The 22,214-nt window shown below is 50.4% G+C and overlaps 1 protein-coding gene across 4 annotated transcripts; it reads left to right on the plus strand.

Moving 5' to 3' along the window:
• The first annotated feature begins 4,149 nt into the window (after positions 1 to 4,149).
• On the plus strand, positions 4,150 to 22,141 carry CCDC61 (coiled-coil domain containing 61). Of its 4 annotated transcripts, XM_079907023.1 has the most exons (14): positions 4,150 to 4,207; positions 11,376 to 11,534; positions 11,784 to 11,866; positions 15,455 to 15,612; positions 16,194 to 16,355; positions 18,634 to 18,844; positions 18,934 to 19,016; positions 19,701 to 19,870; positions 19,989 to 20,064; positions 20,397 to 20,539; positions 20,629 to 20,707; positions 20,884 to 20,938; positions 21,649 to 21,727; positions 21,842 to 22,141. In XM_079907023.1, the coding sequence occupies exons 2-14, from the start codon at positions 11,387 to 11,389 to the stop codon at positions 21,937 to 21,939; spliced, it is 1,545 nt and encodes a 514-aa protein (XP_079763149.1). In that variant the 5' UTR covers positions 4,150 to 4,207; positions 11,376 to 11,386; the 3' UTR covers positions 21,940 to 22,141. The 4 variants fall into 4 exon arrangements, with proteins under 4 accessions (XP_079763149.1, XP_079763146.1, XP_079763147.1 ...); XM_079907020.1 differs by lacking the exon at positions 4,150 to 4,207 and having other exon boundaries at positions 11,101 to 11,534; positions 21,824 to 22,141; XM_079907021.1 differs by lacking the exon at positions 4,150 to 4,207 and having other exon boundaries at positions 11,101 to 11,534.
• Positions 22,142 to 22,214: the final 73 nt, after the last annotated feature.

The following is a 22,214-nucleotide window of genomic DNA, read 5'->3' on the forward strand; positions in this document are numbered from 1 at the left end:
TTAGGTACCTCAATGCATCCAAAACCGAACTCTCGATCCCCACTCTTCCCCTGCCTCCCGCACCTGCTATTCATCTAATCTCAATAAATGGAAACTTCATCTTGGCAGCTTCTCAGCTCAAAAACCTTGCTATCATTTCTGACTCCCCTTTCTCTTCCTCCCAACACCCAATCCATCAGCAAATTCTGTCAGCTCTACCTTTAGAATAGATGCAGATTCTCACCACGTCTTTCCACCTCCACTGCTACCACCCTCAGAAAAGCCACCATCATCTCCCGTTTGAATGATTTTTGGGTAATCTTTTGCTTAAAAAATTGTTTTATTGAGGCGAAAGCCACACACCATAAAATTAACCATTTTAAAGGGCACAGACCAAAGGCATTTCATACATTCACAATGTGGTGAAAACATCATCTCTATTTAGTTCCAAAACATTTTCATCCTCCCCAAAGGAGACCCCACACCCATTAAATGATTCCCCATTCCCCTCCTTTCCACCCCCCAACTCCAGTCCCTGGCACTGCTAATCTGCTTTCTGTCTCTATGATTTGCGTATTCTGGACATTTCATACAAACGGAATCATACAATATGTGATCTTCTGTGTCTGGCTTCTTTCACTTAACACAGTGTTTCAGGGTTCATCCATGTTGTAGCATGGATCAGTACTCCGTTCCTTTTTATAGCTGAATAATACTCCATTGTATGGATAGGTCGTATTTTGTTTATCCTTTCATCTATTGAGAGACACTTGGGTTGTTAACACCTTTTGGTTATCATGAATGGTACTGCTATGAAGACTCATGGAAAGTATTTGTTTGAACACAAGTTTTCAGTTCTCTCGGGTATATACCTAGGAGTGAAATTGCTGGGTCATTAGATAATTGTATGTTTAACTTTATGAGGAACTGCCAAAATGTTTTTCCCAGGTTGTACCATTTTATCTCATTGGAATTATTCTAACAGCCTATTCTTGTTTTTTTTTTTTTAATGCAGTACGCGGGCCTCTCACTGTTGTGGCCTCTCCCATGCGGAGCACAGGCTCCGGACGCGCCGGCTCAGCGGCCATGGCTCACGGGCTCAGCCGCTCCGCGGCACGTGGGATATTCGCGGACCGGGGCACGAACCCGTGTCCCCTGCATCGGCAGGCGGACTCTCAACCACTGCGCCACCAGGGAAGCCCTAACAGCCTATTCTTAACAGAGTATGACTGCTCAAGACATGAGTAAAATTATGCCCCTGCTGCCCTCCACCTTCAGCGGGTCCCTTCTCACACAGCAAAGACCTCACAATGGCTTTTAAGACCCTACACAACTTGGCTTCTGGATCCCTCCCAGACTTCTTCCACCACATTCCCAGTCACTCAATATTGACCTCCTCACTGTTCTTTTTTTTTTTTTAAAGACTTTATTTTTTATTTATTTTTAATTTTTGGCTGTGCCGCATGTGGGATCTTAGTTCCCCAACCAGAGATTGAACCCGTGTCCCCTGCAGCGGAAGTGCCACGTCTTCACCACTGGACCATCAGGGGAGTCCCCTCACTGTTCTTTAAATGCATCAGGCATGCTCCCAACCTCAAGGCCTTTGCACTCACTGTTTCCTTTTCCTGGCATGCTCTACCCCTGGACCACAAGGCTGGTTCCTTCACTTACTTCCGGTCTCTGCTCTAAGCCAGCTTCGCTGAGACACTTCTCTGACCATCCTGTCCCCTTTACTCTGCTTTATTTTCTCCACAGCACTTATCACCACCTGACATTTATTTATTTGCATTTTATTGTTTGTCTCACTTTCACTAGAGCATGGGCTTTTTCTGCCTGTTCACTGAGGTACCTACTCTCAGCACATAGTGTCTGGAATATAAAAAAGTGCCTGGAAGTGTGTTTAGTAAACAGTTGATGAATGAATGAATGCACTGAACTCCATTTACAGATGAAGAAAGCGAAGCTCACAGAAGACGTATGGCTTATGGACAGTCCCAAGCTGGTAAGAGGAAGCCTTGAGAGATTTTTTTTTCCCATATGCTTTGGGATTCTAATCCAGGTCTCTCTGATTGCAAACCCCCAAGTTCTTTTCTTTTTTTTTTTTTTTTTTGCGGTATGCGGGCCTCTCACTGCTGTGGCCTCTCCCGTTATGCGCAGGCTCAGCGGCCATGGCTCACGGGCCCAGCCGCTCCGTGGCATGTGGGATCTTCCCGGACCGGGGCACGAACCCGTGTCCCCTGCATCGGCAGGCAGATTCTCAACCACTGCGCCACCAGGGAAGCCCCCCACCCCCACAAGTTCTTAATAGGACTCTTTAGTGGACTTTATGTCGGGGCCTCCTAATAACCCCAAATGTTAGTCTTTTAGCAATACTCAATCTATAGGTGGGAAAACTCACACCCAGAGAGGGAGGGGGGCCCACAGCCAGTTGGTGGCAGTATCAGGATGAGCTATTATGCTTCAGGGCAGGATTTCTGGCGTTAGCCTCTGGCACACAGTGGACATTCAATTCAATAGATGCATGATGACAGGTATTCAGAGTGGATTTATAGTAAAGCTCACATAAGCTTCAGGGCCCCTGATTTGCATAGGCCCTTCCATGGCCCTAGCAAGGTGTTCCTGTGGGCTGATGTTTTTGTAAGATTTGCAAAAGGAAGGTATTTAAAATACAGCTGGTTAAGACCACTGGTTTTTCCCAGTTCCATGTCCCCCTGTTGCATTTCTCTCTACCACGGGTGGGGCTGGAGTCACCTTGGTTACTGGTGGGATCTAGGTGAGGGGAAGGTGAGTTGAGGATACATTTAGGTCGGGTTCCATGGGATGTTCTGATGTGGTTCATAGACACTTTCAGCTGTACTTAAATTACCTAACTAGTTGTCCTGGTGTCTGGAATGGCTTCCAGAATAATCTTATTGTCCAGGGTGCTAACTGACTAGTTACAAGGCCAGTCTGTTGTGGTATGAATGGTCCTCTAGTGGTCTACTCCAGAAGCACCTGCATAATGAAAGGGAGTCAAGAATTAAAAGGACTGAGCTAGAAGCTAGTCTGTGGAAACATCTTCCAAAACATGTAGCTTACATGAGTTAAACTTTATGAAAGTTTTCACAAATTTCCAAAAAACTTAGATGACATCACCAATACTGACTTGTGAAGCTGAACTTTTTCTAAATGATAATGACTAAAAAAAGTTCCATCAAGTATGCTAGAGGAAAGATAATTTACTTTTCTCTTCTCTCTGCAGATCAGGATATTATGAAATAAGTATAAGCAGCCAGAAAAGTAGGAAACATACCACAGAGGTGTGTCAGGTAGTAAGTTAATAAAAACATTACCTTATCTTTGGGGATTTTGCAATGTTTGTGGTATTTGTCAGCTCTTTTAAATATGTACCATTTAAAAGTAACAATAACAATATTAAAAGTACAATAACAATTATTTCATATCATATTCTAAGTAAATTTTCATGTTCATACCCAGTTTTGTGTTAGTGATTTTGTATTCCTTTTCTTAAAGAACGATCCCCGCCCCTACTCCCCCATCAAATTCTATAAACTGTATCGTCCCTATTGATGACTCATAAGCCAAAATAGGGGTAGTTTTCAAGCTGTGTGATCCCAGGCCAGTGGCTGTACCTCTCTGAGCCTGTTTCCTTAGTGGCAAAATGGGGATCATAATAGCCCCTACATTGCATGGTTACTGCTAACTATCAATAAGCCAAGGCCTGCAAACTGCTAAGTGCAGGCTTGGAACGCACTGAACGATGATAAATCTCAACCAGTCTTCAGGAACGTTTCCGCATCTTCTGTACCCTCAGCCAAGACGTTCCTCTGCGCAGGCGCGTCCTCCAGCCTGCCCCCCCCGCGTGGGCGTGGCCTGCTCTGCCGCAGGGGGTTATGGGCGGAGTCAAAGAGCTACTTCCGGGATTCCCTCCCCTCTCAGAGGAACAACCTTCTTTGTATGACTGGCAGTAGTTACCGGCCAGTAGTGATTGGAGAGAAGACTGACGACCCGACCCATTTCGGAGCCTCTCTTCTGAGTTGGCCAATTGCAAGCATTGGAGGGCGGGTTCTTCTCTGGGGCGGGTTATAGTGACGGGCGTCTGTTTTGACTAATGGGAACTTGGCTGCGAGTAAGCCAGTACCAATCAGAAGCGAGAAGGCCGGATCCTGGGGCGGGGCTGGAGCTTCGGCAGTTGAACCGCTCGCGAGGAGGGTTGTCCGCGGAGAAGGTGAGAGGCGGTGAGAGTAGTTGGTGCGCGGGCTGGGGTAGCGATCCTGGGGGGAGGGGGGTGCTCTGGGGGGAGAGTGGGCTGGGCAGGCAGCAGAACTGGCAGTGTGAGAATCGGGAGGGGTTGCCCTTTAACAGGGGTAGAGTTGTGAGGCAGAGGGCAGTATGTGAGGCGGGGGGCGTTTTCTGTTTCGCAGGAGGCTCTTTAAAGGGGGAAGTGTGTAAAGTAGGAGACAGAAGATGGTAAAATATAGAAATGTCCTTGTAAGATAGCCTTGCGATTTAATGGGAGGTTTTAAGGCAGAGGGTTATTATAGAGCATTGTGGAGTGGTGGAAGTCCCTGCCATCAGTTAAACCTTTGATTTGGGTGGAGGGCAGGTGAAGAACAATATTGAGAACTCCAAGGATGAGGGTGTGCTTTGATGAGGTGTGAAAGCTTATGATACACGTAGCGTTTACTGAAGGCTTACTATGTGCCAGGCACCTACCAAGTGTATTATGTGAATTAACTCTTAAACTTCTTAACCCTACCGGTGGCTAAGAGTGTGGGCTCTGGCGTTGTGTTGCCTGAGCGTGAATGCTGGCTTTGCCACTGGCTTTGCCACTGGGTGAGTTGTTTAACCCTCTGTGCCTCAGCTTCATCATCAGTAGAATGACCTTCTCTCTTCTCAGTCTGTACCATTCACCTTGTGGCCTCACCCAGTCTCCTGGCTTCATATGCTCTTTATGTAATGATATTTCCAAGTGTCTATCTCCAGTCGGGATATCTACTCTGAACTCAAGACTCATATGTCAATGGCTGGCCCTTCTCTACTTGGAAGTCCAGCTGACATACAGACTTTAAAAACTTGTCCCAAACTAAACTTGGCGTTTTCCCCCTTCAACCTCCAAACCCAGTTGATGGCAGTCCCGTCCTTCCAGGTACTCAGGACAGAAATCTTGGAGTTGTCGTTCACTCCTCCCTGTTCTTTCACCCACGTACTGTCAATCAGCAAATCTCACAGGCCTGCCTTCAAAACACATCCAGAATCCAGCCGTGTCTCACCACCTCCCTTGCTACTGCTCTGGCCTAAGCCATCACCTGTCCTTACCTGATGTTTTGCAGTGGGCTCCTCACTGGGTCCCATGCCTCTGCCCTTGACCCTGCGGTCAAGTTAATACAGAAGTGAGATCATGTTGCTCCCCTGCTCAGACCCTCCCATGGCTCCCATCTCACGCAGTAAAAGCCTTTGTCAAGCCTACAAGGCCCCACCTGATCCAGCTTCCCCCGCCGCCGCTCTCAAATCCCACCAATCCCACTTACTCTGCTTCAGCCACCCTGGCCCCCTTGCTGTCCCTCAATCATAGCAAATACATCCCCACTTGGGGAATGTACTTGCTGTCCCCTCTGTCTGCATTGAGTTCCCCCAGATGCCTTTGTGGCATCTCCTTCAAGTCTCTGTTCAAATGTCAACTCCACAGACAGGCCCTCGCTGACCACCCAAACTAAAATAGCTCCTGCCACCCTCTGGCCCTTCACCACCTGGCTTTACTTTTCTTCATAAGGTTTACCATTACCTGACATATGTTAGTGTTTGTTTATATCCACTGGGATTCTTAGACGCCCCTCACTAGAGTGTTGGCTTCAAGTGGATCTAGAACTCAGCACCTAGAAACGCACATAGTGCTTAAAAGGTGTTAGTTGTACTGTTCCACCATTACCACCGTTTCGTGGGGGGTCTCCCTGTGATACAGGGCAGGGTTGTTGAGCTGGGAGGGTGTTGGGGTCTAGATGGGATCATAAACTGGGCAGATTGTGGTGGCCACAGGCAGAAGATCTCAGCTCTAGTTCGTGCTGGGGGAGCTTATAGGAAATGCAGATTCCTGGGCCCACCTCCAGGAATTCTGCTTCTGTAGGTTTGGGACCAGGCCCAGGATGATGCATTGTCATCAGGCTCCTGTGTTGATGCTGAAGGTCTGCGGCCCTCACTTTGAAAAACAGGTCAGTTCAGAGCTTGGGCTGGAACTCTCATCATTCAACTCCTCTTCTGTGGCTGGCCCAGTGCTAGGCCATGTTGGGGACTCTGCAGTGATCGAGGCAGCCCTTTACCCAGCCTGGGAGTCAGGGAGGGCTTCCTGCAGGAGGAGACATTGGAGCTGAGACTTGGAGGATGACAAGGAGTGAGCTGAGAAGACCTTGCTTGTATCTCCAGTGCCTTGAACCCTGCCTCCTGGCATCGATCATTAATTCACAAGCAGCCCCCGATCTGTGCCAGGCCCCGGGTGCTGAAGATACAAGAACGATCAAAATGGCTGTGCCCTCATGAGCTTCTGGTCTGGCAACTAGTCATCAGCTAGTTGCACAGATGGTAACGGTTGACCAAGTGCCAGGCTCTGTTTGAAGCACCTTGTATGTATTGACTAATTCAATCCCCACAATAATCCTATGTGAGGTGGGAACTCTTATTATCCCCGCTTTACTGATGGGGAAAGGCCCAGAGAGGGTAAATGCCTTGCCGGGGGTCACATCATGGGTTAGGATCTGAACCCAGGAGTCCCCAGCCTGCAGCGTGTACCATGCTTAAGGTGTGAGCCCACATTTGGATTTGTGCTGGAAGGAAGAGAGTTATGGCAGGAAAAGGAAGGTAGTCAGGGAAAGGCAGCTGAGTAAGGAGTAGGGGGATGAATGTGCCAGTCCCTCGCTGTAGGATTCGAGGCAAGATGCTTCATCCTCTGTAAAATGGGGGATGGTTACAATACCTACCAGAGAGCAGAATTAAGGGTGAGTCACTGGTTGGTAGGTGTGCCTAGTCCTTATCTAAGGCAAAAAGCATTTGAGGGACAGTGGGGGAGGGTGTCTGATATCCCAGGGGGTGGTGATGGGCTGCGGTGGGCACTATGGGGGTCTGGATTGTGGGGTGTCCTAAAGGGCTTTGGGGTCCATATATTCCAGGGGGATAATGTGGAAGGTTTTGATCTGGAGTGCAGGGCTAAGGGGAAGGGGGTTCCATCCAGCCCCAATTCACCCACATGGTGGGGGGCGGGGCAGTGAGCTGGGGGCTCGGAAGAGTCACTGAGGCCAGGCCACGTGTATGAAGGTGAAGTGGGGGGTACGCTGTATTGGAGACTCCAGCTAGGTCATGGCTGGCGGGAATATTTGGTGTGGGGCGTGGTGGTGGCAGATGGTGGGAAAACAACCATCGGGTAGGGGCTGCCAGGGGCGATGATTTACCCATGTCTGGTGTAGGACATGGTGATGTGGACTTGTTTTGGGGTAGCCCAGCGTGGAGGACTGTCAACTCCGGTCCTGGGGTGAGGGCTGTGAAATCTGAAATATCCGGGGAGCATAATTCGGGAGGAGGAGCCAGGGGCGGTGATGTCACACTGGAAATGGAGAGGGGGTCACCTTAGTGAAAGATGAGAGGGCTGGGGGTTGGAAAACTGAGTGTGTGTACACGCGCGTGTGCACTGAAGCCATGGTGTCATAAGGCCGGAGAAATGGTGTCAGGTGTGAGGACCAGAGTGGGGCGCTGGGGAGCCCACCCGGAGTGCACTAGGTGGAAGTGCTGACGTCGCGGGTTGGTAGGGGCGGGGCCTCAAAGGCACAGCACCCCGGCTGGGTTGCGGAGGTCACTAAGCTGAGGCGAAGAGGAGCTGGGAGAGACGTGAGACTGGAACAAAACCAGCGACCAGGATGGGCCACTGGTCGGCGGTCACAGACCACTGGTTGGAGTCACAGAGCAAGGATGGAGGATGCAGGTAGAAGGACAGGGTCGGCAGTGGGGGCAGGGTGGGGCATGAAGGAGGGAGGGAGTGACTTCGTGCCTGGAAAATTCCAGAACTTGGGGGGGAGGGGGGCTTCAAGGAGGGCTCTCCAAAGGGAAGAGAAGTGGAAAATGGGGGGTGGTGCAGGGAGTTTACATAGAATTTGAGAGGGAACAGAATCCAGATGAAATATCAGGGTTACAGAATACAGGCTGAAGATGGGGTGTGTGTGGAGTAGAACCTTGGGCAAATATGCAGACAGGATCCAGGCGGAACAGTGTGTGTGTTGTGGGGGACAGGACAAAATTCAAGTAGAATATGGGGGGAACCCCAGTAGAACATGGGGGACTGGGAGAAGGGGAGTGACCAGAATCTCGAGGCCATCTAGGGAGTGAGTGATGGGGAGCTGGGGTCAGGAGGGGAGAGTCGAGCTGGCTGGGGAGTGTGGGATTTATTCTGTCTAGAAGAGAGGATGGAGGGAGGGAGCGGGCGCAGTTTGTGCAGGTGAGGAGGCAGGTAGGTGTAAGGGGAGAGTTGAATTCGGGCAGAATATTCAGGGGCTTACTATCTGGAGACTGAGGTGTTGGCTGTGTCATCAGGGCAGTGGGATGCAGAAAGGCCCTGTTATCTAATGAAGGCCTATGAATGGGGGGCTTATGTAGGGGAGTGGGGAAGGAGGAGGGCAGGGCCGCGTCCCCTTCTTCCTCTGCCTCCTCGGGAGAGTTGGGTACCAAGAGTGGGGTGGTGAATGGGGCGGTTAGGCTGCGTGGCTCGTCAAGTGTTCCGCTGCTGCCTTTGGCGCCGTGGTAACCGGGACAGCGCAACCGCTGATTGGCTTGCGGGGTCTGAGGGGCGGAGTGGGCGGGCGGGGTTTAGGACACCCGGTAGGGCGGGGCCAGCGCTGCCTGGCACCCGCACTAGGGGCCAGGGGATGAGGGATATGTTGAAATGTGTAGCTGTTTGTTTGCCCGTAGATCAGGAATTATTAACCTCCCCCCTGCTTCTGAAACCCCAGAGAATGAAAGTACAGTTATGAGAGTGTGAGTGGGAAAAGGTTCTCCAGATTTCATCAGTCCGTCCAAAGCACCAGAGACCCCCTCCCCCAGATAAAGTTAAGAGCTTGGGTCTAGAGGCAGAGACGTGCCTCTCAGGATGGCTGGGGCTCTGGCGATTGTCCTTGGGCATTTGAGAAAGGGGATCTGTGGATGAGCCTGGGGATGCGGTATTCTGGGAGACTCTGAAATTACTTGCAGAGGTTATGGATCTATTCATTTATCTGGGGAGGGTTCAGAGATCTCATTAGATTCTCAAAAGCTCAAGGACTCTGAAAAGATTAAAAATCACTGACCTAGAGGGACTTCCCTGGCAGTCCAGGGGTCAAGACTCGGTGCTTCTGCTGCAGGGGGTGCGGGTTCGATCCCTGGTCGGGGAACTAGGATCCTGCATGCCGTGCAGTGGCACGGTCAAAAAAAAAAAAAAAAAAATCACTGACCTAGAGATTCAGGGCTCAAACTATTAAATTTTCCAACATCAGTCTTTAGGAAGGACTAAATTGGGGAAAGTGTGAGGACTAAAGGAGACAGTGGGGAGAGAAGGAGGTCAGGCATTGGAGGAGTCCCTATGAACTGGGTTGGGGGCATCCCTGGGTGCCTCTGTCTTTGCAGCACCCGTGGGACTCTGCACAGGGCTCTTTTTCTCACAGAGCCACAGTTTCCCCATCTGTACACTGGGAAGGGAATGGGCTGGCCTTGTCTCTCTAGTCCCTTTCAAGCTCAGAAACAACAACAAAGTAATAATAACAAGAATAGCGATGACTGGGAGTGGGGATGAAATAGGTGAAGGGGATTAAGAGGTACAAACCTCCAGCTATAAAATAAGCCACATAATATGATCAGTAATATTGGAATAAGTTTGTATGGGGATAGATGGTTACTAGGTCTGTCGTGGTGATCATTTCATAATGTATGCAAATGTCAAGTCACTGTGTAGTACACCTGAAACTAACATAATGTTGTTCATCAACTATATTTCAATAAAAAAAATGATGATGATGCCGATATGTATTGAGTGCTTGCTTGGGTCAGGGATGGCTCAATTTCACCAAGGATTTTTACATAATTAATTCATTTAATCCTTACACCAATCTAAGGAGATAAACGCTGTTATCCTTCTGTGGGCTTACAAAGGCCTGCAGGAACATCATCTGGCCCGTTACCTCTCTGATCTCCTCACTTTCCCTCTCTCCTTCCCTCACGCTGACCTCCTTGGTGTTTTCAGAACAAACTAGGTACATCCTGCCTTGGAATCTTTGCCTGGCTGTGCCCTCTACCTGGATCCTAATCCCCAGATATTCACCTGTCTTCCCCCCCTCCCTCCTTCCAGGCCTCTGCTCAGCAGGGAGGGGGTGGCCCTTCCCTGACCACCTTAGCTAAAAGAGCGACCCCTACTCGCTAGTATCCCCTTTCCCCACCAGTTGACATTTTCATGCCTCTAACTGTTGCCACCCTCTTGAGGGTAGGGACAGAATCTGGTTTCTCATCATATCCCCAGCACCCAGGATGGCACAGACTTTAAAGATAAGGAATCTGGCTCCAAGAGAGGTTAAGTTACTCGCCCATCTAAATGCACGTAGCTGAACTTGGACACGAACCCAAACAGCCTGGGGCTCCCATTCTGAACCACTCCCTAGAATTCATGCTGAGGGTGGAGGCCTACCCTCTCCTCCAGCTCCTCATAGAACTAACAGTGAGTAGTAGTCCTGTTGGCCGAGAGAAAGTATTTATGCTTACAGCGGACTAATGAAGAAGTTCAATTATTAATTCAATGTAAATGATTTAAGTTTATCATGGATAATCTGTTATCCATGCACTGGCTGTTCTCTCGACTTGGACCACTTTCCTTAGGGATAGCCACTTGGCTTGTTCCCTGACCTTCTTCAGTTCTCTGTCCAAATATCACCTCCCCAGGGAGGCCTGCCCTTGACCCTCTATTTAAAATCTCTGCCCAGCCTGATCTCAGTACTCTGTCTTCCTTTACGGCTTGACTTTTCTCCACAAATGTTTAAATAAATGAATAAACAATAAATATATAATGAGTATAAGGATTAATAAATTAATAATCAATAGTATTAATCTTGATCCTCTTATTGGAAATCATATATTCTATTAACCAGCGTGTGTTGGGCATAGTAACGTGCAGGACACAGTTCCAAGTGCTTTTACATGTATTGTCCAATTTAATTTTCATGACAGCTCTATGAGGTAGGTGCCATTATTGTACCCATTTTCCAGATGAGGAAATTGAGGCACAGAGAGACAAAGTCTCTTTCCTAAGGTGATACATGGTGGAACCAGGATTCTGGCCTTCCAGCTCCTGGGTATGGGCTCTCAGCCCCTCCAGGTCTCTGTCTCATTCCCCTCTCCAGCGACACTGGCCATGGACCAGCCAGCTGGCCTGCAGGTGGACTACGTCTTCCGGGGAGTGGAGCATGCCGTGCGGGTGATGGTGTCTGGGCAGGTGCTAGAGCTGGAGGTGGAGGACCGGATGACGGCCGACCAGTGGCGGGCCGAATTCGATGCCAGCTGTGAGTGTGCCTGCCTGGGTGGGCTCACTTGTCCTTCCCTGGGCTCAGCTTCTCCCAGATGAGGCCAGTCAGGATCCTGTCCACCTGCCTCTTCTACCTGACTAGAAGCTCTCTAAGCTGGGGAGGGGGTGTAGGGCTCATCTCTTGGGCCAGAGGCACTGGTGTTGGGGAAAGGTGGAAAGGTTGGGTGCATTGCCCTTGGGCTGGCCAAGTGGTCAGACCTCAGGAAGGACTTTTCTCCCTACCTAGTCATCGAAGATTTGACTCACAAGACAGGGAACTTCAAACAGTTCAACATCTTCTGTAACATGCTGGAGTCGGCCCTCACCCAGGTAGGGGCCAGGGTTGGGGGCTGGGGGAGCTGTCTGTTCCCTGGGTCTCTGGGAGGGTAGATGCCCACCTGATGTATGCAAGACCCTCTACCTTCTCTTTTATTGAAGGAACAGGGCTATCGTTTTCTTTTCTTCTTTCCCAAATGTAAATACCTTATTCTGATTGTAATTCTAATGATAATGATTATCATGGAGAAAATTCAAGTCACAGAGAAATGTAAAGAAGAAAGTAAAAATCACTCCATTCCCAATACTTACTCCTAGTAATATTTTGTTAATATATATATATTTTTTGGCCGCACTGCGTGGCATGTGGGATCTTAGTTCCCCAACCAGGGATCAAACCCGCACGCCCTGCATTGGAAGGTGGAGTCTTAACCACTGGACCCCTGGGAAAGTCCCTTTTATTAATATTTTGATGGAAATCACTCCAGCCATTTCTGCATTTCTGTATTCACTTGTGATGTGAACGTGTGTGTATTTGCAGATCTATAATTTTATATAGTTGATATATTTCCCGAGGTATTCTGTAGCCTTTTAAAAGATTTAACAATAATTCATAAAAATTTAGTCATGTCAGTGGATATAGATAATCATTCATTTCATTTACTGAGCATCTGTTGTGTGCCAGGCACTGGAATACAGCACTAAACAAAAGAGACAAAATTCCTGCCCTCATGAACCTGACAGCCTAGTGGGAGAGACAGACAATTGAAAAAAAAATATAATGTCAAATAGTTAAAAATATTAATAGGAAAAAAAGAAGCAGGTTGGAGCTTAGAGTGACATAGATGCTATTTAGACATCATTTAAAAACTGTGAACTACATTATTTCTCTGGTTACAGGTAAGATGTGCACTCATAAAATTGTGATGATATTAAAGTAATGTGTGACTTAGAAAGTAAGAGTCTAAATTCTGTTTCTATCCCCCACCTCAGACTGTTAACATTTTGGTATCTATAGGCAGTATAGCATAATGGCCAGGATCATGGACTCTGGAATCAGTAATCACTAGCACTTACTACTTGGGAGCTGTGGGCCAGTTACTCCATGTCTTAGTTTCCTTATCTGTAATGTGGGGATGATAGTAGTCCCCATTTCATAATGTTATGAAGATTAAGTGAATTACATGTAAAAAGCTTAGAATAGTGCCTGGCTCATAATACGTGCTATACAGGTATTGTCTATTTTTATTATTATTACAACTTTTGAGTTTGTCATCCTTGTTAGTGGTTGCTTAGTATTCCAGTATACCCATGCATCATGATTTATTTAACCCAGTGGTTCTCAAGCTTTTTGGTCCCAGCGTGGATAGACCTAGAGAGTGTCATACAGAGTGAAGTAAGTCAGAAAGAGAAAAGCAAATATCGTATAATAAGGCATATATGTGGAATGTAGAAAAAATGGTATAGATGTTCTTATTTGCAAAGCAGAAATAGAGACACAGACATAGAAAACAAATGTATGGATGCCAAGGGGGAAAGGGGTGGGGTGGGAGGAATTGGGAGACTGGGATTGACACATACACATTATTGATACTATGTACACAATAGACAACTGATGGGGACATACTGTATAGCACAGGGACCTCTACCTAATGCACTATGGTAACCTAAATGGGAGGGAAGTCCGAAAGGGAGGGGATACCGTTATGTGTATGGCTGATTCATTTTGTTGTGCAGTGGAGACTAACACAACATTGTAAAGCAACCATACTCTAATAAAAATTAATTAAAAAAAAAACTTTTTGGTCTCAGGACCCGTTTATACTCTTAAAAATTACTGAGGACACCAAAGAGCTTTTGTTCATGCAGGTTTTATCTATCAATATTTGTTTGCCATATTGTAAATTAAAACTGAGAAAAATATAAAGATATTTACAAATTCATTTAAAAATAACAGTAACAAACCTGTTACTGACCTAAATAACCTTTTTATGAAAAATATTTTCAAAACCAAAATTATTTAGTAAGAAATATAGTGGGGTTTTTTTTTAACATTTTTTGCAAATCTCTTTAATGTCTGGCTTAATAGAAAACTGCTAGATTCTCATGTGCTTCTGCAGTCTGTTGTGATACGTCCTGATTGACGTACATGCAGAAAAATCTGCCTCGGGAAGATATATAGCTGAAAAAGGGAGTCCTTTAATAGCTTTTTCAGATAATTGTGCATATCCTCTCTTGCCAGCACATTAAAACTGGACATATGGTAGTTTCTTAAAGGTTTATCGCAGTGTGGAATCTGAGACCATTCCCAGTGAACTTTTCCTGTTCTGTGACATTAAAATCTATTGGTGTGTCTTTACTTTGCAGGGATCTTTTACTCATTTTCTAACATCATGCATTTGTAGCATCATTTGTAACATCATGCATTGGTCATTTGGAAAATATTGGTTCACGGAGTTGTGCAAATCTCCCAAATGTTGACACATTTCATTATACAATATCAGGAAGTCATATTTGTTAATATCCTCACTGATCTGTCCAGGAAAGCCTTTCAACACTGAGAAGCTATCAAGCACACAGTGGCAGATACAAGTTTTCCAAAATTCTAATTTTCACTTTAGAGTTTGAATTTTATTGTTGCAAAACAAATACCGTTAGCTGTATTTTTTTGGAAGTGACAGGCTTGCTTTGTTCATTTTTGAGAAAATGCTTGCCAAACATCGAAGACTGAATAACCGTAGTTTTTGTCAGTACCTTTTCAAGTAAAAATAGTGTTCCATGAAAAAGTGGCTAATTTAGCTCAAAATTCAATCACACAAGTGCTTTTCCTAGAAAATGTCATACCTTGGTATGCAGCCGAATGTGTACTTTTCATTTTGTCACACACAGGAGTAAAAATATGTGCACTCAAGGGTCAAGAGTCAAAAAAATTAATAATTTGGGGTTCCCTGGCGGTCCAGTGGTTAAGACTCCGCGCTTCCACTGCAGGGGGTGCGGGTTCGATCCCTGGTCGGGGAACTAAGATCCTGCAAGCTGCGCAGTGCGGCCCCCCCAAAATTAATAATTTTTACAGGTTTATCAAGGACATTCCTAGGTTTCATTTTCTGTGTTTTTATCTAGTTATTTATTTATTTGTGTGTTTCTCCCTCCTTCCCATCCCCCTGCGGAGACTGCGTGGCAGTGGAATATACAATGGTTACTAGTGCATTTGATGCCCCTGGCTTGCTTTCTGCTAATGGGCACCAGCAGTTTTACCCACCATGACTTTTGCACCATCAGTGCAAATGTCAACACAGCAAAAAAGGCAGATGACATCTTAGTATTATTATGCAAGGTGTTTTGACCCCATGGACTCCCCTGAAAGGGTCTTGGGGACCCCCAGGGGTCTGTGGACAGTACTTGGAAGCCCCAGCACTAAGCTGTCTCCTATGGCTGAGCATTTAGGTTCTTTTCAGTTTCTCCCTCTGATGATGTCCTGTGGCAGCCCCTCATGGGGCAGGGTCATCTTGATCGCCAGCCTCAGTGGTGGAAAAGCCCAGCTAGCCCAGAGAATGAATGGGGCGTGGCCCAGGTGTGTGGGCTGTGTGCTCTGGGTATGGCCACGTTGGGTCTTTTGGCAGCTCCTCCCATTCTCTCCAACAGAGCAGTGAGTCGGTTACCCTTGACCTGCTGACCTACACAGATCTGGAGTCCCTGCGGAACCGAAAGATGGGGGGCCGCCCAGGCCCCTTGGCCTGGAGATCGGCCCAGCTCAACTCCAAGCGCTACCTGATCCTCATCTACTCTGTGGAGTTTGACAGGTGGGTACAAGTATACCCACCAGGCTGGTAGCTGGTGGTCAGGTGGGAGAGGACGTGGATAGAACTTAAGAACCCCTGGTACCCAGGGCTAGGTGGGGATGTTGCTTAAGTCTAGCCTTTGGAATCTTCAGTGTTGAGGGTTATATCATTTAGTATTGTGTTTGGCTACAAGTATCAGGATAACCATTATCAGTGCCTTAAACAATAGTTTATCACATAACGAGATGTCTAGGTAGATGGCTGCTACTCAACAGTTTTGTTAGGGACTCAGGCTCCTTCTGTTTTTGTTTTTGTTCTTCTTTTCCTCATCCTTAACGTGTTGGCTTTTTGACTGCATCCTTATCTCTTCACGGTCACAAAATGGCTGCTGTTTCTCCAGGCGTTGCATCTACATCAAAGCAGGAGGAAATGGAACAGGGCTGTGCTTGTTAATTGTATCAGCTGTTTTTATCAGGAAACTAAAAGTGCTCCCAGAAGACTCCCAACCAATTTCCTGTAGTATTTGGCTAGAAATGGTCACATGTCCTTTCCTGGGTGGATTCTTGGCCTCTGAGTGCCACGGTTCTAATCCTCCTTCTCAGGATTCACTACCCGCTGCCCCTCCCGTACCAGGGCAAACCAGACCCTGTGGTCCTGCGGGGCATCATTCGCTCACTAAAGGAGGAGCTGAGCCGCCTTCGAGGGCTGGATGGCCAGGACACTCGGGACAGCCGGGAAACTGAGATCTGGCATCTGCGGGAGCAGTAAGTCTGGAGGTGGAGGTGGGCGGTTGGGGCTGGGGGGGGACACATCCCATCATGCACTGCGGGACCCAATGCTTAGCACTGTTGGAAGGACAGCCATCCCTCATTCCCCAAATACTTATTCTGAGCCCCTCCTCTGTGCCCACCATGTGTTAATGGTGCTGGGGACACAGCAATGACCGAGATAATTCTGGCCCTGTCCTCTCCTGGGGCTCCCAGTCCAGTGCGGGAGACAGATCTGTATGCAGACTGTGAAGATTCACCATGGATGGGGCTGAGGGAGTCCAGAGAGAGACCTGGCCCTGCCTGGGAAGGGAGGGGTGTTCCAGGCAAAGGGAACAGCATGTGCAAAGACAGGGTGCGAGGCAGGGCTCTATTCAGTTGAATCCACCTTCCCCAAGCGCCTCTCTTGTGCTGGCCCCTTCCCTGCCCATGGTGTAGTGCCAGTGCAGGGGGCAGAGAGACATTGATCACATACCCACCCGAGTATATTGCAAATGGAGATGGGGTTAGGCAGGAAAGGGAGCCTGTGTTATGGGAGGCTGTGACAGGAACCTGATGGGCATGTTTACCGAGTGCCTGCTGTGTGCTGAGGGCTGTGGAGGGGCTGACTGGGACTTGGTCTCCATCTGGTGGGGGCCCCACTCATTGGGGAGGGCTAATACTATTTTTAGTAGTAGTAATAATAATAATACCAGTAGCTATTGTTTATCGAGCATTTAATTGTGTGCCAGGGACTCTGTTCAGTGCTGTATGATTTAACTGATTTAATCCTCCCAAAGTAGGCACTACTATCGTCCCCATTTTATAGAGGAGGAAACTGAGGCCCAGAGAGGTTAGAGAATTTGCCCCAGGTTACACAGTGAAGTAATATGGCCTGGCTAGACCTTGAATCCAGGCAGTCAGCCCAAGCCACCTTTGGTTCCTCAGCCACTGTGCACTGCTGGCAGCTGCTAGCCCAGGACTGAGCGCTCAGGGCTGCCTGGGAGGACCAGACCTCTCCCCTCCCAGAGTGCAAGCTCATGGGGCTTGGAGAACCTTGCGAGTCTTCCAGGTGCGTGTGCATGTGTTTCCCAGGATGGCCACAAGATGGCGTCATCTGCCCTGAGATCCACAACTGGACAGTTGGTTCTTACCTTTCTCTTCCCAGCTTGGAGTTAGGGAGTTTGGGAAGACTCCAAGATTCATTCATTCAGTCATCCAACATTTACTGAGTTCCTACGGTGTGCCAGGCACACTGCCTGGCCCTATCGATGTTTACTGAGCCATCACTCAGTGCCAGACACGTCTAAGCGCTCTTTATAGATTCCTGCAGCCTTATCAGTAGGTGTTATTATTATCATCCCACTTCACAGAGATGTGAAGTGAAACTGCCCCAGGTCACACAGCTTGTAAGAAGTGGAATAGAGTTGGATGCCATCAGCCAGGCCACAGAGCCCGAGTTCCTACACAGTGACCAGACAGCTGGAGTGAGGATGCAGACAGAAAACATAATCACACTGATCAACGTCAGCTCCACCATGATTGGTGCCGGGAAGGAAACGTACAGAGAGAGCCAGGAGAGGAGAGAATAGAGGGACATGACAGCCTGGCTGGGAGGGCAGGCAGGCTTCCCCGCGGGGGGGGGGATGTGATGTTTGGAGGATGAGTGGAGTGGTTCCTGCCAGGAGGAGGAGAGAGGGTTCAGGAGGAGGGAATTGCATTTGCCAAGAGCACCATGGGAGAGGGAGGGGGGAGGAGAGGAGGGGAGGGGGGAAGTCAGCTGGAAGGGACCGAATGGGGAAGCTCCTTGGAGAGTGCGGGGGAGCCACGGATTTAAAAAAATGTTTTATTGGGAAAAATTCCAAGCACGCACAGTAGACAGTAGTATAATGCACGTGTACTTGTGCCCCAGCTTCAACGGACTTCAGGGAAGTCCCTGGATTTTGTTGATTTTATCTCCATGGTTCACGTGGTCGCCTGTTCTGTTTATTTCCCGCGAAGTGGTTGTTAAACCTATAGGCTAATCAGATTCAGGTTTCTGGGACAGTGCCTTCCTCTGTGGGGCTGTGTATTTGCTACTGTCAGGTGGTGTTGGGACTGATGGGTTTGGATGTTGAGAGCTGGATCCCTGTCTTAGAAAGTTCCTATCAGCTCAGCATCTCTTGATGGTTTTCATTTGCATTTCTCTAATTACCGATCAAGAAATGGTGCGTGCCCAACCCAGTGGAGGAATGAGGATTATGGGACCATGCCTCTCACCCCGCCCCAACATTCGCTTTCTACCTCCTCCTCCCAGGGTGTCGCGCTTGTCGGCTGAGAAGCGCGAGCTGGAGGCCCAGCTGGGCAGATCGCGCGAGGAGGCGCTGGCCGGGCGGGCGGCGCGCCAGGAGGTCGAGGCGCTGCGCGGGCTCGTGCGCGGCCTGGAGCTGGAGCTGCGGCAGGAGCGCGGCCTCGGGCACCGCGGGACCGGCCGCCGAAGCCAGGATTGCCGCCGCCTGGCCAAGGAGGTGAGGTGGCGGGGCGGCCGGCTGGGCGCCGGCGGGTCCCGGACTTTGGCTTCAGTCTGGACCTCTACGCTCCTCTTCCCTCCCGGCAGCTAGAGGAGGTGAAGGCGTCGGAGCGGAGCCTGCGTGCCCGGCTGAAGACGCTGAACACCGAGCTGGCCATGTACAAGAGGGGGTGAGGGGCGCGGCCCGGGGTGGGTGGGGCCTTGGAGCTGTGGACCCCGCCTGCAGGTGGGCTCCGGGCGTGGTTGGGCGGGGCCTGAGTGACGGGGCGGGGCCCAGGTAAGGTGGAGAGGGCGGGTAGAGCCTGAGAGTGGGCCTAACGGAGGGATGAGTGGGGCCTAAAGGACTGCATGGGGCATAGGGAAGGACACACACAGTAGTTGAAAACGATGGGCGGAGTCTGTAGAGAGATGGGCAGGCCTGAGGCGGCATTCAGGAGGCTGAACCTGGAGATAGGGACCGAAAAGGGGCGGGGTCTGAGGTCAGGTTGAGCGAAAGGGCGTGGCTAAGCATGTGGGTATCCGAGTGATGTTTGCTGGCATGTATTGGGGTGGGTGTTGAAAAATTGGGAAGGGTTTCCAGGGAGCTGTGGGAGACCTCTGGGAGAAGGGCCTGGTGAAAGGATGTGTTAGGTTGTAGGGAAGTGACAGATGGGTTTGGGGGGGCGTGGTTTGTGGGGCTCCGATAGGGGTGGACCCTGGGAGAAGGTATCTGTGAGGATTGTGTAAGTACGTGAATGTTTAGGAGTTGATGGGGGATGGGCCTGAAGTTTCGGAGATGGTGCAGTCCGGCAAGAGGCTTGGGATAGGAGTTGTCGTCGCTGGTGGGAAACTGACAGTGGGCTTTGTGCTCCCAGGAGACGGACTACACCGGTGGTGCCGCCCTCGGCCCGGGAAGATCGGGCTTCGACGTCTCGGGAGCGCTCCACGTCGCGTGGCCGTGGCGCTGCCCGCTCCTCATCCCGGGAGAGCGACCGCGGGGGCCGGGGTCAAGGCCGCCCTGGCCGCCCCTCGCCCTCGCCCACAGGTCTGTGACGACCCTGCTCTGCCCGTGGGAGGAGGTGGATGGAACTAGAACTGTGGAGGCGTGATCCTATGACTCCAGCCTCCTCTTCTCTCCACACCCCACCCCCACCCGGTCCTAGGTGGTCGCGTGCCCCGTTTCGACCCAACAGCCTTTGTGAAAGCCAAGGAGAAGAAGCAGAGAGCGATCAAGATGAAGTTAGCGCCCATTTTCTCCTCACCTGCCCATATCCCTGCCCCTTTACCTGACCCTCTGACCATCCATCCCCAACTCCCAACTCCATCACCTGTCACCTGCTCCATCTCTCCCCTTCCCCCTACCTGCTCTTGCTTCCCGCCTGACCTCCATCCCCTCTCCTGATCGCCAGCCTCCCCCATCCCCACGCCCTGCTTATTTGTCTCTCCCACCCCTACCTGGTCTGTGTCTCCGCATGATTTTTCCCTATTTAGGTGTGACCCACGGGGCGCAGCGACGCCCTTTCCCGAATTAGTTGGGCGCACAGGTGGGCGTCTCCTTTCTTGTTCTCCAGGCAGCAGCAGCAGCGAAACCGATTGGGCAGCGGAGGAAGCGGGGACCGTCCATCCACCTCCTGGTCTCGCCAAACTCGGCCCCCCGCAGCCGTGACCGGTCGAGGAGACGCGGCTAACCGCTCCCGAAACCGCAGCTCCTCGGGTAACTGGGCCGGAGCGCGCGGGACTGGCAGACGAGCTGGGCGGGGCTGTGGCCAGTGCTAGAGGCTCACACTCTCCTTCTCCCTCTAGTGGACAGTTTCCGCAGCCGCTACTCGTCCGCCAGCTCCTGCAGCGAGTTCGAGGATTTCTCTGAATCCCTCCCTAGAGGGTAAAACTTGGGCTGGGGGAAGGGACCGCCCCCAAACAGGTGTCTGGGGAGACTCGAAACAGTCTTTTGCGGGGAACTTGGGTGATGGAGGCTGGAGCCTTGAAACCAAGGAAGAGGGCCAGGTGGGAGGTGCCACAGACCCCTCCCATTGGTCCTTGGTTACTCCATCCTCTCAGCGTTCGTCGCCGGGGGAAGCCGCCCAGCCCCACCACTTGGAGGGGGTCCAATACGGTGAGTGTCTTTCCTCAGGCTTTGGAGGAGGCAGGGGCCTCGCTGGCCCTTTCTCCCATGATTCCATTCTAGGGGATCAGGTTGTAAAAGCGGCTCCGCAGTGCCTCTGGAGGCAGTGTTTTTTTGTTTGTTTGTTTTGTTTTTTTGCGGTACGTGGGCCTCTCACTGTTGTGGCCTCTCCCATTGCGGAGCACAGGCTCCGGACGCGCAAGCCCAGCGGCCATGGCTCACGGGCCCAGCCGCTCCGCGGCATGTGGGATCTTCCCGGACCGGGGCACGAACCCGTGTCCCCTCCATCGGCAGGCGGACTCCCAACCACTGCGCCACCAGGGAAGCCCTGGAGGCAGTGTTTTGAGACCTTTGGGTTGGAGAGGAGGGTGGGGCTGAGGTGGGGGCAGGAGACTCTGGTTAGGAGCACCGGCTCTGGCCTCAAATTGCCAGGTCTTGAAACCTGCTTCCCCTCCCTAGAACCTGTGTGACTCAGGGTAGCTACTTAGCTTCTGTAGCTCAGCTTCTTTATCAGTTAAGTGGGGATGGTAATGGCATTCACGTCTGAGGGTTCTGGTGAAGCTACAGGGAGCTTATTTTGCATATAAGTACTCAGTAGGTGTCAACCCTTAATTTTTATGAGGTCCTTTGGTTCAGAATTGCCGGTGGGATTTGGGGGGCAGGCATAGAGGGTGCCTGACCCCCTTTCCTGCCACCCCCAGCAGCAGAAGCCTAGCCCCCTGGAACGCGGCCGCCATCAGAGACGCCTGGCGGACTCGGGGGGCTGGGTCCCCATCAAAGGTGAGCCTGGGACTCCACATCTCCCCCTCACCTGCCCCAGAGCCCACTGGGATGCTACTGAGGGCAGGATATTGGGCCCCTCACGGACCCCCACAGCCACGCCTGCTCTCACAGAGTACAGCTCGGACCACCAGGCAGCTGACATGGCCGAAATCGACGCCCGCCTGAAGGCCTTGCAGGAATACATGAACAGACTGGACGTGCACTCGTGACCTCAGAGAGACACTACTGCCCCTCCAATGGATTCGGATGGATTCGGCGTGAGGGGCGGGGCTGGTGTGTCCTGGCCCCGCCCAGGCCCCGCTCCTCCTGGTGCTGTTGGGGTCTCAGGTGTGTGAGGCCCCAATCCCTACGTCTCCCGCAGGCATTGCATTCTGGGAGGGAGGGTAAGTGTGTTTTGTAAATAAACATATGTGCCCTTGGGATCCCTCAGCTTATGACTGAAGGGTCGGGGTGGAGTGAGGAGGAATGAAGATTGGGTGGGGAG

This window comes from Stenella coeruleoalba (assembly GCF_951394435.1).
Source record: "Stenella coeruleoalba genome assembly, chromosome: 20".
In the NCBI taxonomy this organism is placed as follows: domain Eukaryota; kingdom Metazoa; phylum Chordata; class Mammalia; order Artiodactyla; family Delphinidae; genus Stenella; species Stenella coeruleoalba.

Coding starts and splice junctions, on each gene's coding strand:
- CCDC61 (XM_079907020.1), top strand. CDS start 11,330: ATGGGCTCTCAGCCCCTCCAGGTCTCTGTCTCATTCCCCTCTCCAGCG. Junction 11,535..11,783: donor GGCCGAATTCGATGCCAGCT/GTGAGTGTGCCT, acceptor CTCCCTACCTAG/TCATCGAAGATTTGACTCAC. Junction 20,708..20,883: donor TCTGAATCCCTCCCTAGAGG/GTAAAACTTGGG, acceptor CCATCCTCTCAG/CGTTCGTCGCCGGGGGAAGC.